The 17,282-nt window shown below is 38.0% G+C and overlaps 1 protein-coding gene across 1 annotated transcript in view; it reads left to right on the forward strand.

The window, feature by feature from the left end:
• LOC131078129 (truncated transcription factor CAULIFLOWER D) overlaps positions 1 to 17,282 on the forward strand; it is a 134,127-nt gene that overhangs the window by 11,003 nt on the left and 105,842 nt on the right. Inside the window, exon 2 of the mRNA XM_058015804.2 lies at positions 1,390 to 1,468. Coding sequence (XP_057871787.2) covers positions 1,390 to 1,468 — 79 coding nt within the window. The remainder of the gene's footprint in view (positions 1 to 1,389; positions 1,469 to 17,282) is intronic.

Genomic DNA, 17,282 nt, shown 5'->3' on the forward strand with positions numbered 1-17,282 from the left:
TTAATTAAGTGTCTCTTGTTAGGGGCATTTAATCCCCTAACATTCCAAGAAATAATTCTCATTGTCCTCGAGGGGAGGCCGTAGCTCCCCTCTTCCCAATAATCGGAGAATTTTTGCTTTCCCCAAAGCAACCTTGCAAATTACGTTTCACAGCCCCTGATCTTGTCACAAGTGGACTAGTCACGAATCTTTTACTCCTCTTTCTTTTTACACTTACAAGAGTTAGGCATGTTTTCTTAGGCCTACCAAGGGAGACCGAATGCTTCCCTTGCCCACCAGCAGGAGAAAGTGACAAAGTCTTTTGAATTCCAGCATCAATTTCCATTTGAGTCTTAAGATTATTTGGAGGCCTACCTCTCCTAGGAGAAACCACCGATAGTGAAAAAACTGGAGTTTGAGTAAATATTATTAATATTATTTATAATCAATAATTTTAATAATATTTACTCAAAATTTAAATACAAACTTATTAATATCTTATTCAAATTGATTTTATGAATTTTCTTTCTATTTTTATATTGTACAAATTAGAATTTGTACACCATAAGATTATATTTAATCAATTGATTACATAATAATTCATTAACACGATCCATTAATTTTAAATTGCCCATATTTTAAAAAATTATATTAGAGATTGCTCCATTCAATTTAAATATTAATTTTTTAATGTTGTTAAGTTCATAATTTGAGGATGACACTTCCTATAATAGATGGAGCAATATTTATTTGTAAGATGTATTCTCAATGTATATATATATATAATAATTAAATTAGTTTTAATAGAAATCTGAAAAATGTTCAAAGTTTGTTGTGATTTGAGATTAAATTATCCCTTATTATCTATTCATTGGTAATCCCAAAATTTGGCCATTTAGAGTTTCATTCGTTTTTCTCATAATCTTAATATTACTAGGCACCTCTAAGAAATTTATTGTTTGGTTTTTGAGGCTTTATATAGTTCTAGAGATTTTTTCTATATTCCTTGATGATTTCTAGAAGGCATGTGAATCTCAATATTAAGCTTAAGTCAAGATAATGTGAATATAATATGAATACTATAAGATAATGTAGGAAAATATATGACTGACTTTTGAACTTTTGGCAATATCTATAACATTGCTTAATTATCGGTGCTAATTCATGATCCAATGTTTTTATTTATAAATTGACCTTTCATTTTAGTAAATGACATTTTATTATATGTTTTAAACAATAAAAATACATTTATAATAAATATATTGTTTCATTTTATTTATTTCTTGAAGTAACATCTTTTTTAGCTATTAAAAGTAAAATTTTATAATTTGTATATTAAACACAAGTAAAATGTGCGTTAATTTATTTATCAAATAAAATTGAAGTGACTGGAATATTTCTTTGATCAAGCATGAGGAGAATAATGAAGAAGTATCAAAAGTTTGGTGCTTCTATGGGACGCCACATACCATTAGATGAACATTTAGAGGTATAATTTAAATTTTGTTTATTAAATTCTTTGAATTTAGTGATGATATAATTAAAAATAGTTAGGTAGTAATATAAAAAACCTATTCAAATTTGTTTCTTAAAATCACTTTTGAAACTTTATGGTGTTTACATTTTGTGTTAATGTATTGCTTCAACTATTTTATAGAATTATTAGGTATTAAGAATTTAAAAGATGAAGTTCGTAGCTGATGATCTTGTGAGTGAATGATTATTATATGCTATTTAGCGAGAAATAAGAGAAAAATGTTGGTGGCATATATTTATTTTGAGATACAAGTTATAATCTTTTAGGAAGAAAAAATAGAACATAATATTATATGTATTTTTTTAATATTTGATGATAAATTTAAATCAATAAAACATATTTTGCACTAATAAGAATATTGTCTTTCTTCACTCTTAGATGTATTTATAGAACAAAATTCTATAGATCTCTCATTTGCTAGTTCAAATTGATGTACTTCCTATAACAAAATAAAACTAACAATAAGAGCATTCAATTATACTGAGAGGGCGGCGGGTGAATCGATATAACAGCCTTCTTTTACTTTCCAAACTTAATGAATCGCAATTGTAATACTTCAAAAATTAATATTCCAAAATGGTAATGTAAATGCAAGATCAAGCAATGAAGAACACATGAATTACATGAAAACCCTTGCGGGAGAAAACATAAATAAAATATTACTTTTGTTTTAGAAACTCCTTACAATGGTGTTCGCACATCAACTACAATAGTGATTGATGAAAAGAGAGCTTATCTTGAAAAAGGATAAAGGTTGAAACAATAATGAAAATACTTGAATCTGCCAATGTTATTTTAGATATGAAACCCTTGGCTTGAACTCTCTAATAAGGCTTGATATTTCTTGAATGATGTTCACGTTTGCCTTCATCACAAAGGAACACATCAAAATTGATCTTGATTGATGAAACAAATATGTAGACTTGCATGCTTGATTCCTTGATTGTAGATATATACTTAATTGAGATACTTATCTCAATGAGAATTGAATCATGTAGGTTCTAGTTTGAAATGAGAGAGGGACTTGTATTTATATGCAACTTCCACCTTTTGAAGTTTAATTTTTGGGGAAGGTCAACATTAGAGGACAATTTACCACTACTTGCAAAGTTGACATTCGTAATTCAAAATTTAGGGCCAAATTACTCGGATAGGGGTGATGGAAACCCTAGTCCTAGTAGTTTGAGTTATAACAAAAGTTGTGAGTAGGTGATTGTACCAAGTTTTCTGAAACGGTCGTGAAACTGATCATAATCAGACATGAATTAGGTACACATTATGCACAACCACCAAAGTACGTTCAAAGTGAGTGTAAAATTGTAAAGGGATTCAATTTTCTTTGTACAACAATGATGTCTTATGCAATGTTCTCTCGCACTATGATTTTATCAATTACGGTTTAGAGTTTCTCTAAAAGGAGGTTTGGTATAACTCAATAATGATTCCTTTTCTTCCTTTTCTCTAGGTACAAAAGGAGGAATGGAAGGAACCTCTAAAGTTTGAGAGATAGGAAGAGGTTGAGATGGTGTTACACATTTTCCTTGTTATCCTATATGGGATGGCGGAGGTGGAATTGTAACATACGCACTAGATACTCTAGTGAGGGAACGATTTCCTATTCAGGATATGGTTCACTCATTACTTGGGTAGGAATAGTTACTTATATATCTATAGATGTTGAGGGATCCTTAGGGATAGTAGTTAGAGTGGATCCTGAGGAACTACCTAAGGATAACTCTTGGCTTTAAAATTTTGGTAAGAAATAAATAATATATCTTTACGAGGTCAAATGGGTTGAGGTTGTTTTTGATTAGTGTAAAATAGGTTTTACAGGGACTTGAAACCCACGCAAAAAGAAATAGTCATTAAAGACAATCCAAACGCCAAGCCACAATGGGCCGGTAGCAACAAAAACAACATAAAACATGGTCTAAAATCCTAGAGATTATACAATTTCATTCAGCATTTGAACAATGTTAACATTTTTATCAATAAAAATCCTATTGATATCAACAAGCTCCTCCATATCACTAGCTTTGACCAGCTTACCTTTATCCCTGCTTTGAGTACGAGCTGAAGGTCACTGATTATTTTGGGTCTTGCCTTCCGGGATGGACTCCTTCTAGTTGCCCTTGCCACAAATTGATATGGAGGGGGAAGCATGAGTGGCCGAGGGCGATACATTGAGAGATTGGGCTTTTTCATTCAGTTTCTGAAGGCCCTCCATGCTATTAGTTATAGTTGTTATGCTCATTACAATAATAGCTCTCAACTTCTCATTGACCTTATCCAAAGCCACCTCCAGGTTCACAATTTTTTCTTCATGGTCATTCTTCATGGCCTTAATATCTGACACCAACTTTTTACTATGATCAAGTAGGTTGTTCGTGTTGTCCAAGGAGGGAGAATTCAAAGAGCTCTGTCCAGTAGTAAGATTATTGATCTTGCTTTTCAACCCAGAGATGTCCGTGACCACCCAATTAAAGAAACTAGTTTGTCCTTCCATAGTTGCCTTCACCACAATCTCACCAGGCCCGGTATCCACCACAGAGGAGCTCATATCTTTACCCATAGGCCTAGGGGTGGAAACCCAGATTCTGTTTATTCGCATCAAGCCTAGGGGTGTTTCCAACCACTTTTTTCATGGCCATTTTATTTCCTTGAGAAGTCTCCAGGGGAGGGGTTTTTATTTTCACACCAGAGGCAAAGCCCAGCTTGAAGTTCCTATTATTGCCATCAAAGTATAGGGGATTAGGGGCTTTTCTTCCATAGGGGCTTCACTTAGTGAACCTAGGTTATATCACGTGCGTTCATGGCTTACTAAAGAATCCCCTTATTTTCAAAAAATATTGCCTTGAAATCCTCTTTTGTCATCCCCTCCCAGTACACAACCTAAATTAAAAGCCCACCTATTTTCACCAGATGTTGCATTTTTTCATAGCACGAATTAAAAACCCACCTATTTTCACCGATAGGCAATATATTACCCTTATTTTTGGGATATTAAACCCCCCCAATATGAATGCATGTGATATAATATTGCCCAACTAGTGAAGCCCACGTGCTTTTCCCTTTTTGGCAGAGCAAGGGCTATAGGAATCAAGGACAAACTCATCAGAGGGGGCATAATTACAGTCTCCCTTATTAGATAACTCCTTATCAGAATTAAAACCCTTTCCTTTAGAAGCTCGGTTTTCTTTTTACGGGTACCCAGGTGGAAAAATTCTTCATTAGAAGTTTCAGACTTCGAGGATTCATCAGTGTAGTGTCAATGGACATTTTGGGTGTAGATATTTTTCTTTCTGGAAGCCAAGGGGTGAGGCTTAATCTCAAGGGATTTAACATGTTCAACAATCAGGGGAATTAAACCCCGATGAAGAACAGGGGAGCTCCATTTTTTGAGGTGGGTATTAACACTATTACATAGAGAGAAAAGCAAATAAAATGGATTTGAAATGCACCTATCATTGCCTAAAATGGTTCAAAATGGTTAAATGATAGGTAAAAATGCTTTTGTAGCGTCTGTCAATAGTAATGTACCTCATAATAGCTTCAACAACATCCGCCCACAGGGATTTTGGGTCCTCACAATTGTATCCTCCATCAATAGTGTGATAGACTTTAGTGCTCTCGTTCTTCTGGAGAAATATTTCAAGGGCTTCCTCCATAGCTTTCTTGTCTCTGTAAAATTTCCTTCCTTCCATAAGCATCCCTTTAACCTCAGCTATGAGGTTCTCATCCACCACGAATTCACCCCCGAACACCTATAGGATGCCATTATTCCTACATTTGATGAAAAGCCAAGTAGCCCTAAGGTCGTGGCCATGAAGTTTCTTGATATATGGTGTTATTCTTCCCTTTGACACTTCATCTCAAATCTTTGCCTTATTTCTCCATTTTTCATATGAAAAGTTGTCCAACTTCCGGAAACCATAACTTTTGATTCAGTGGTCCGATTGATGCGTTGTTTGAAGCGTTGGAAAGCTCTCTGAGTGAAAAATATCAACAAATCTGTCTAGTGAAAGGATTGATGTGGAAAATTGCATTTTTTATGAGCTAGGCTTTTGGGCCTCTTGTGCAAAGAGTGTGAAGGTAAATTTTTTATAAATTCTACATTATGTTTTAATTTTTATTCATATTTGTCTTTTATTTGCTTATTTTCATTCATCTTAAGTGTTAACATTTTACAATATTTGTAGTTCATTGAGCCCTTGGTAGTTCTCCTATGAGTTGGTGATGGGGAGAAACTTGCAACGGGCTACATATATGCAAGTATGGATAGTGCCAAGGAGGCCATTAGATTTATCTATGTAACCGATGAGAGTAAGTATTGTCCCATTTGGGAGATCATTGATAGGAGATGGCAACTTTAGCTTCACAAGCCCCCCATGTAACTTCTTATCACCTCAATCTGCATTTCATTTTCGCCTTAATTTCAAGGTTGATGAGGATGTTTATAATAGGCTCTACCCAGTGATAGAGCGGATGTCACGTGGTGATACCAGCACTATTACCCACAAGATATAGGCCTTTTCTAATGCACAACGAAATCCATTCTCTCATCAAATTGCAAAGACAATTAGACAAAATTGCAAGTAGGTAAAAATATATTTTAATGATATAATTTAAATTTATTATGAAATGTATAAACTTTAAACTTAAAGTCTTAAAGTTGGAAATGAGGCTTATTTTTTTTATTTTTCTCATTTAAGATAGATTGTGGCAAATTTTTGGTCCCAAAACATTAAATCTTAAGAGGATAGCCATTTGCATTTGAGCCAACCATGTAGTGCTTCTTATTGTGTGCTCAATCGAAGTATGTTTGAGCACATACACTCCAAGAGGCGCAATAGATTATTTGTCGAGAGGTTGAGTGATCTTATCTTTATTTATTACAACCTTCATCTTAGATAGAGATAGGTCCAAGGAGGTTGATCAAGAATTTGAGTGGATCACTAAGGCTATGGATCCTGTTTTTATTGACAAGGACCTTGATTGGGTTGACCAGGTAGATAGAGAGGCTGAGGCTGTAGCCATGGCAGAGGATGAGGATAGAGAATGAGTAGACACAGACACAATTGATGTTGGGGAGGGTGGCATGGAGTCACAAGTAGAAATTATAGTTACTGAATCATCTAGGACCTACCTTAGACACCTTTGTGGAAGGGATGCAAGCTCCTCTGAGCCATAGACCTGTGGTTATTGTTTTGATATTTGTTTGAAACATTTAATGTTATGGATTTCATATTCCATGAGTTTTGAATACATTTGATAATATTTATATATTTCAGTTTGTCGTTTCCTTTAGCTACAATTTGTGTTTATACTTATGTGATTGATGCATACATGTGTATGTGATCAAATTTGCTTCTATTAGATGATGATATTGTGTCTTTAAGGTTTATTTAATAAAGGGTTCATGAAACAAATTTTAAATCTTTAAAAATCTCTACATTTCTTGGGTTTTTCACTTTGTCGAGTCTTTATTGAGTCTACGCCAAATTTTTGGCCGAGTCCTAAGTCGAGTCATCCTCATCGAGTTTGTGCATGCCAAATTTTTAGCCGAGTCCTAAGTTGAGTCATCCTCATCAAGTTTGTGCCGAGTCCAAGTCTCATTTCTATGACAAATATACAATAAATTGTTAAATTCTAATATGTAGAACAAACCCATATAACGCTTATTGCACAATTGTGTATGGCATGCAATTCGAGAATTATGCACCTTACACCCTTCTAAGCTTAACTCTTGAACTGCACAACCAAAAAATTCTATGTGGTATATTGTGGACAAAAATCCAACACTCAGACATGAAAATTTATTGTTCAACACAGACAATTTTTCTTAACATCATAATTTTGAAACCAAACTCCAACATCACTCAACAACTGCTTGAGCATGTATCGAACAACTAATGCAATTTTATCCTATAACTAAGGTATAAAGCATATGTAACAATGTGTTACTATATACATATTGTGCTTCTAGATTGATATACTGCCATTGGTACAACTGGTGATCTCTAGAGTGTCTTCAATTATGCTAATCATGTCAAAACCTTAATCAAATTATCTCTATCAAATGTCAAACCATCTTTGTCAAATGCCAAACCATCTTTGTCAAATATCAAACCCTCTTTCAAATGTCTGACCACACATATCATTTGTCAGCCTCTTCATCTTTAACAATAACCTCAAGTTGACATCAATGACAACGTCATGCTACACATATTGCCAACAAACATACCTTAGACATCCATGAACATGTCCTCAAAGCTGCATGGCTATGTCGAATGGTATGATTGAATGTAGAGCATTCCAACTTATCTTCTAAGGCCCTTTGCTATGTCTTGGTGCAGTTCGACATGCTGTGATCTCTAACTTTCTTTGCGGAAGAGGTGGTGACCTGAAACTTTGAATATAATATCTTTATAACTCAACGATCTTAACTTTTAAACTGCAAGATAATATTTTTCTATACGGAGGAGTGTGGGTTTGATTACTGTCTCTACCTTAGTAGATAGTCATTTATCGGCTTAGCCAAATTTCTTGCGCCTTACCACTCTGTGCGGTGTGCCAAATTGATAGGATATCACTACAAATTACTTTAGACACGAGTAATCATTGTCGCATCTTACTTAAACATCCAAATTAATTATCTTTGATATAAATGTCATCAAAACACTAACACATCAAGGATACGCAACATGGATATGAACTTTTGAAGATTTGGTACAACTATGTAGACTAAATACTTACTCCTCGTCTTCCTCATCATTGTAATCATAAGTTTTCTTTCACATGTCTCCAAGGTTGAACTATACCATAAAGATAACATGTGGATAGTATATCTTTACTAAACTCCCCCTTAGTCATGTCTGTTAGAATAATAATTTCTTATATTGTTAATGGTCAACTTAGGTTGTTAGATTTCATTAATGTATCTACAATATTAGGTAGATAGAGGTAGGTAATATCATTAATTTCTACAGTGTTTTGTATTTCTATAAATTTTAATCTTTACCAGTTAATATGAACTAAGATATTTTACCAATGAATTTGATTTTCACATGGTATCAGAGTTAGGGCACGAAATATGTTTTTCTCAAAAAATCTGCACGTTTTTTAACGACATAGGGTTTTTGCAACTTCGCCTAGGGTTTTAACCCTCTGTTTCAAGGCAATTTTTTTTTCGATCACAGATTCTTGGTGGGTTTTTCGAAACCTCAATTGGGTCACCATCAGATTTTTTTGGGTTTGTAGATTTTTTTTCACCTAGGGTTTCTGCAACTTCGCCTAGGGTTTTGACCCTTTGTTTCAAGACAAATTTTTTTTCTGGTTGCAGAATTGTTGTGGGTTTTTCGAGAGCTCAATTGGGTTGATGTCGGATTTATTGGGTGCATCGTTTTTCGTGCCTTGTTTTTTGAGCCTGCGGATTTGACCCTTCATTTTCAAAAAAATTATTTTGTTTGTAGACTCTTTTTGGGTTTTTCGCAAGGGTTTCTGGGTCTTCGTCGGATTTTTTGGGTTAGTCAAAAATTTTACCTCGAAAACTGTGCTAGGGTTTTGAGATTATCTACTTTGTTTCAAGTCAAATTTTTTTTATTAGCAGAATCTTTGCGGGTTTTGGGAGATCTGAATTGGGTTGTCATCAGATTTTTTTGAGTCTTTCGAATTTTTTTTGCCTCGAAAACTGTGCCAAGGTTTCATTTTCTGCCTCTGAATCCGACTTGCAGAATTTGTTTCTAAAAACCTTCTATTTTCATCCTCTAGTTTTCATGCATTCATGCCTTCACCATTTCGACCTTGGGGTACGTGATGACATCGTTGACGAACATTATGCTCGAAAGCAGCCAAAAGTTCAATGGTCGCAACTACAACATCTGGAAGCAGCGTATGTTGACGATTTTTGAGTACCGATGTCTTGATGCAATTGTTCTAGGCACGTCTCAACCAGTGTTCCACGGGGATGCGTCCCCCCCTTTTTGCGCGCGTCCCCCCGTCAGAAACGTCTCGGGGACGAGGATGCAACGTCCCCCGCCGTCCTGCCACCGCCACCCAAGCACCGTCGGGACGCGGAGACGTCTTCGCATCTCCCAAGGAGACGTGGAGACGTCTGGACATCTCCCCGTCTCTCGAGAGATGCCCAGGCGTCTCCCACGTTCCCACGTCAAAGCAAACCAAAAAAATGCAATTTTTAAAAAATGTGACTTTTGGGGGGTTAAGGGTAACCCTAATTGGATGTGGGCCCCACCCTACCGCCCAAAACAACACAAAAACATGTTTCTTGTAGATTTCACTCTCATTTTGGAAAACATATTTTTTTTCCAGCAAGCTGAAGAGGAGGAAAAACTTGAAGAAGACTAATTGAAGGGGTGAAAAAAGTGATTGCAAGCGTGATAGGAGCTAGAAGAAGCAAGAAGAAGAGGAAGAAGAAGATTCTTCTACATGTTGGAGAGATTTTTCAAGTACAAGGTAGGGTTTTTCAACTTTTTCTTGTTTTTTTTTTGTTTTATTTTCTGATTTTCATTGTTCTATGTCAGTTTTGGATTTTTTTTCTCTATTCATCTCAAGACTCAAAATGAGATTTGATGTTGAATCTTGAGGGCATTCATCATTTTGCCCTTGAGATTCAACATCAATCTCATTTAAGATGAATAGGAAATTTTTTTAAAAATATATTGTTAAACTAGGCTGATTTTATTTTTATTTTTATTCTGTGAAATGCAGTGTCAATTTCACAATGAGCTCCCAAGACATGAGTGAAGATGACATGGAAATCCATTCTCATAGTGAGAATGATTCAGAATATGAACCTGAAAATGAGGGGAGTGACCATGGGGTTGATCCTGGAGCCCAATCTAGTTCTATGGCGAGTGCACCAGCTAGTACAGGTTGCCCTTCAGAGTTGTTGGCACCATATCTAGGGGTCATTTTGATCCTAAGTCTCCTCTAAAATAGTTTGCTTCATGAAAATCAGTACAAGGCACATCACATTCAAGTGGGGGAACAAGGAAGTGGAAGTGCAATATTTGTGACACAGAATGGTTCGGTAGCATTAGTAGGGTGAATGCACACTTTCTGTTTTGGAGAGGAAAAGGCGTGAAAAATTGTAAGTTTTTGGAGGAAGCCAAAAATATACAGTACAAAATTGAGTTTAACAGGCTTTGGGGAGTTCCAGATGACACAAATATTTCAATGCCTAGTACTTTGTCTGTTAGGGCAGCACTTTAGGGCAACCAGAATGTGCCACATACTTTTCATGCTTCACAGACGGGAGGAATGATGTTTGGATCTCCATCCACTTCCACTTCTACTGCCACTAGGGCTGGGAAACGTAGGTTGCAGACACCACAGAGCAACCCCATTGCTGATATGTTTAATGTGCAGCTGAGAGATGAGATAGATGAATCCATTGGCAAGTTCTTCTTTGCCAATGGCATTCCATTTCATGTTACACGATCTCCTTATTATAGGGAGATGATGGCTATGGTGGCCAAGGGAGGACCATCTTATGTGCCACCAAGGGAGACGAAAAATGAGGACCTCGATCTTGGATAAATGCTATTCCAAGATCGATATTTTGATGGAGAAGATGAAGGCATGTTGGGTGGCATCGGGGTGCAACATAGTTATGGATGGGTGGATGGACATTAGCCATCGTCCACTCATCAACGTCATGGTCACATGTGCAGAGGGCCCATACTTCCTTAGAGTACTTGATTGTACAGGGCATCGTAAAGATGCTGATTTCCAGTTTCAGGTCCTTAGGGAGGCTATTGAGGAGGTTGGGCCACAAAATGTGGTCCAAGTAGTGACAGATGCAACCCATGTGTAGAGCTGCAGGGAGACTCATTGAGGCAGCCTATAGACACATTTGGTGGACCCCATGTTGTGTGCATGCCATGAACATTGCACTCAAGGACATGGGGAAGATAGACTAGATTAGAGGAGTGGTCACCGATGTGAGAGATGTGCAGATGTTTATCTGCAACCACCACACTTCACATGCACTCTTCAAGACCTTCGTGAAGAAGGAGTTCTTGAAACCAGTTGAGACTAGATATGCATCCTATTTCATTCTCTTGTAGAGAATGATTGAGTTGCAAGAGCAATTGCAACTCATGGTTATGACTAATGAGTGGAATAGGTGGGCTGAGGCCAAGACAGAGCAGGGGAGAAGGGTGAAGGAGATAGTGAAGAGTGATGTGTTTTGGACCGATGTGAAATACATTGTCTCCATCATTTCTCCAGTGTTCTAGGTGATCAGATATGGGGATGGGGATGCACCTAACCTTGGAGAGGTGTATGAGTGCATTGACTCTATGTTTGACCAGATGAGGGCTACTGTGCGAGTGAAGGACCCCTCTTTAGCATTCTACCATGAGCAAATCCGGCCTATCATTCAGCGGAGATGGGACAAGTTGAACACTCCTTTGCATATGGTTACCTTTGCCTTGAATCCTAAGTGGTACAAGACTAGACCGGGTAGACTGACACCGATTCAGGATGATGAGGTGAAGGCGGGTTTCTTTAGGTGCATAGAGAAGATGTTTGATTCTAGAGATGCCGGCACAATGCGCACTGAGTGGGGAAGATTTGCCACTCTTAGAGGTTATTCAGATGCGGCAAAGATGGATATAGACACTATGGCACAGGAGGACCCACTTTTGTGGTGGAATTGTCATGGCCCGAAATCTTTGACCACCACTCTAGCCATCTGTCTACTTTCCCAAGTTTCGAGTTCTTCAGCTCCTGAGAGGAACTGGTCTACATATAGCTTCATCCACTCTCTTAAGAGGAACAAACTTACCTCTAAGAGAGCAGAGAAGCTTGTGGTTGTACACAGTGCTTTGCGTCTCATGGACCGCAAGACACTTGTGTACAAGGAGAGTCCAGCGACACGATGGGATGTAGAGCCAGAGGAGCCTTCACAGATTGATGAGGATGATCCTACCACTTCAGATGCAGGGCTAGTTGGTGTGAGCTTGAGGGACCTTGATCTTCAGGAGTCCAACAGTTCCAGTGAGGAGGACTTCGCAGATGATTAGAGGCCTCCATTAGCTACATTTTGAGTTCTGTCATTTTGTCTTTGACTCTAGTCTCTTTTGTAATGCTATTGCTACATGCATTTGTATTTGGCTACTCATTGTAATTATGAATCATGTAATCATCTTTATTATTATACACTTTGCAATGGCATCAGATATTCGTATTTTTGTTTTCCTTTTTCGATATTCATATGATAGAAATGAGAAATCTCCAATTTGACAATTTCATTTGTCAAATTTTATTTAGCATTTAGCAATTAGTATTACTAATCTAAGTAATCTTGGTATTTCCTATAGTTTCATTTGAAATCTAATTCTTATACTGTTATACATATTTTCAAAACTAGTTTTTCAAGTACTATATGTATATGTATAACTATATGAGCACCACCACTCCGCCACCCCCCCACCGCCGTCTCCCCGCTGTCCCCAAATTTAGGCCCTTGGTCCCCCCCGTCCCGGAAACGCGTCCCTGTGTCCCCCCGTCCCCAACGCCCGTGGAACACTAGTCTCAATATCCAGACACTGCTGGGAAAGATCGGGACAAATGGGATGAGCGCAACCGGGAAGCCATCATGCTCATCAAACTCTTTATTACCGATGAGAAGCTACCTCAGGTACTGTCCGCCAAAACTGCAAAGGAAATATGGGATCATTTGAAGAGTCTTCATGAAACCTCTGACAAGAGCAGAGCGTTCTTTCTTAAGAATATGCTCTTCACAATCATGATGGATGAGAAAACATCTCTTCAGGAGCATCTGACAAAGATCAAGGATATTCGCGACCAACTGGAAGCTATTGGTCGAAAAATGGAGGAAGAAGATATGGTGGTCATTACTTTGAAGAGTCTCCCACGCTCGTATGAGAATTTCATTGAAACACTCAATATCACTTCCACTGACGTTGATTTGAAGTTTTTCAATCTTTGTAACAAGCTTTCACAACAAGATCGGTGGCGCCAGCAGTTTGGATGTAGTACTAGTTCTCACTCCACCAAGCAAGCGTTCTCTGCCAAATCTTCTGCTAAGAACAAAGGGAAGGCTCAATCTTCTCAGCCGAAAGGCTCTGGTTCTTCTCAGGACAGCAAGAAGAAGAAGAACGTTCAGTGCAATTATTGTCACAAGTTTGGTCACATGAAGGCCGAGTGTCGAATTCAATTGGCTTCTTAAAAAAAGAAGCAAGGAGGGTCTCAACAAAAAGCATATGTCGCTGAACACTCTGAGCAGAAATAATCTGCTTTCTATGCTTTTATGGCAAAGAGAATAGCGGACCCAGTACACTCTTCTACCTAGTATATTGATTCAAGAGCTTTGCGACATTTTACTCATCGTCATGATTGGTTCACAAAATTTGAACCATTTTTTGGATTTAGTAATCTTCAGAGGAGAAGATTACATAGTTACTGGTAAGGGCACTGTCCAGATTCACTCAAGAGGTAGAAATTTAATTTTTCTTGATGTCTACCATGTTCCAGGCATGGAACATAATCTCCTCCCCATCAATTAGATCATGAGGCATTCTCTATGGGACTTGAAGATCATGGTTTGTATAGACTTGCTGTTTCCGGTGATTCTCAGGAGCACGCTTTGGTTGCTAGGAGTACATCCATCAGAACACTTTGACATCAGCGTTATGGGCACTTAAATGTGCCCTATTTCTCTCAGTTATATCGAGAGGGTTTGGTTACTGGTCTACTTGAGATCCAACCCCAAAATCATGGAGTTTGTGGAGCCTGTCAAGCTAGGAAGTAGCATCGGACACCATTCTCGGATGGTGATTCTTGGCGAGCCTTCAAGGTCCTTCAATTGGTTCACGTTGATGTATGTGGGCCAATGAATACACCTTCTGTTACTGGTTGCAGGTACTTGTTATTTGTTCATGATTTCAGTTGTAAAATGTGGGTGTATTTTCTGAAAAATAAATAAGATGTGCTCAGTACATTTCAGCAGTTTAAGGCCTTGGTTGAGAAAGAATCTAGTTCTCAGTTTGTCACTCTAAGGTCAGTTAATGGGGGGGGAGTTTTGTTCCAATGACTTCTCTACATTTTGTGCTACACATGGCATTAAATGCCAACTCACCACACCATACACCCCTCAACAGAATGGTGCAGTTGAACGTAGAATTCGCACCATTACTGAAATGACTCGTTCTATGATAGAACATAGAAATATTCATAAGAAATTCTGGGCTGAAGCAATTTACACTGAAGTCTATCTCTTGAATCAGTCACCTACCCATGCCGTCAAGAAAATGACTCCTGAAGAAGCCTGGTCAGGACGCAAGCCTCAAGTGGGCCATTTGAAAGTCTTCGGTTCTACCGCTCATGTATGGATTCCAGACGCCAAACGTGCTAAGTTGGATTCAAAGAGCCAAACACTTATGTTTATTGGTTACAACGACAACCACAAGGCCTACAAGTAGATTGATGTAGAGACAAATCGTCTCATTTTCAGTCACGATGTTGTGGTTGATGAGACTATTGGTCCATTCATGCTTCCTACTACTCCTAGTCTTGCGACTCCATCTATGCAGACACCTGATGTTGGTGTTCATCTTCCTCTTGGTTCCCATGATGGGAGGGCTTCAGAGCATTCTAACTCTAAAGATGAGGAATCTACCGATCCAGGACCACTTGATTTTCCACAGGATTCACATCCAGATGATTTTGTTTCAGAAACTCCGGGGGATGTTGTTCCTCCAATGCCAGATGTTGGTACTTCTACCCTCAGGCCTAAGTGGTGGGCCAAGACTATCAAAGATCTTCATGATGATGAGCTTATTAAGGGCAGATCTGCTCGCAGAAAGAGAAAGCGACATAATACAATCAACTTTGAACTTATGGCCAACATTCACAGCATCCATGGCTACGGAGACCGAATACCATAAGTCTTCTGAAGAATCACACTTGGGTTCTTTCTTATTTGCCTCTTGGGAAGAAACCTATCAGCTGTAAATGGGTTTACAAAGTCAAGTATCATGCAGATGGTACTTTGGATAAGTACAAGGCTAGATTGGTTGCTCGAGGTTTTACATAGTGGGAGGGTATTGACTATGAGGAGACTTTTTCTCCCATTGCCAAGATGAGTACCATTCATCTTCTTCTCGCCATTGCAGCTCAGTTTGGATGGAAACTTCACTAGATGGATGTTAAGAGTGCATTCCTTAATGGTGAGTTGCACGAAGAAGTTTATATGACTCAACTTCCTGGCTTCAAGGTTCCTGGTAAGGATCATCAAGTTTGCAGATTGGTAAAAGCCCTCTATGGCTTGAAGCAAGCTCCTCGGGCTTGGTTCTTCAAGATTGATCAGTATTTGGTTGAACATGGTTTTCAACACAGTCCCTCCGACACTAATCTGTATGTCAAACTTTTCAGTTATGAGATCCTTTTTCTTGTTATCTACGTGGATGACTTGATCATTACTGGAAATTTAGCACATTTGATTGACGCAATCAAACAGGACTTGTGCCAAGCTTTTGACATGACAGATTTGGGGCTTCTCCATTATTGCTTATGTGTTGAAGTGTGGTAGACTAATGACAGTATCTTTATTTCACAATCCAAGTATGCTCGTAGTTTGCTGGATAAGTTTCGAATGCAGGATTGTAAACCTGCTTCCACACCTATGGAGAAAGGGACGAAGTTATTAGCCAAGTCTGATTCACCTGTAGTAGATGAAACAAAATTCAGACAACTAGTAGGTAGCCTCATCTATCTCACTGCCACTAGACCTGACATCAGTTTCGTTGTCAGCTACATCTCTCGCTTCATGACAGCTCCAAAAGCTGATCATTGGATTGCAGCGAAACGAGTGTTACGATATGTGAAAGGTACTTCAGACTATGGCATTCTATATACTAGTGCAATGATCCAAAGTTGATTGGTTATACTGACTCAGATTGGGCAGTATTGGTGGATGACAAAAAATCCATTTTTTGGTACTATTCAGTTTGGTTACTGGTGCCGTCACTTTGAGCAGCAAGAAGCAATAGGTCGTGGCTCTTTCTTCGATCGAAGCTGAATACTTGGGAACAGTCAAGGTTGCATGTGAGGCAGTTTGGCTTCGAAGGATGCTCTCTGACATGCAGATGCCACAGATAGGTCCTTCTCCCTTGTATACCGATAATCAAGGGGTGCTCAAATTGGCCAAAAATCCAGTCTTCCATGAACGTACCAAGCATGTTGAACTTCATTGTCACTACATCCGCAAGCTGGTAGAAGACATATCAGTTCAATTACAGCATGTTCTGACAGCGGATCAGACTGCGGATATTCTCACCAAGTCTTTGAGTCCGGATAAATTTGTAAAATTCAGGGGGCAACTTGGTGTTTTTGATAGATTGACCATTAAGGGAGGGTGTTAGAATAATAATTTCTTATATTGTTAATGGTCAACTTAGGTTGTTAGATTTCATTAATGTATCTACAGTATTAGGTAGATAGAGGTAGGTGATATCATTAATTTCTATAGTGTTTTGTATTTCTATAAATTGTAATCTTTACCAGTTAATATGAATTAAGATATTTTACCAGTGAATCTGATTTTCACAATGTCATACCAATTTCTTTTAGTCATGCAAGTATTTCTTTAGTTATCATATAAGTGTAGCATGAGTTGACATTAATGACAATATTCTACACCATAACTGCATTAATCTCCCCCTTTATCATCGATGGTAATATTATACACGGTTTGTCTTCTCTGCCCCTTTGACATCAA

The sequence above is a fragment of the Cryptomeria japonica genome, chromosome 5, assembly GCF_030272615.1.
Source record: "Cryptomeria japonica chromosome 5, Sugi_1.0, whole genome shotgun sequence".
In the NCBI taxonomy this organism is placed as follows: domain Eukaryota; kingdom Viridiplantae; phylum Streptophyta; class Pinopsida; order Cupressales; family Cupressaceae; genus Cryptomeria; species Cryptomeria japonica.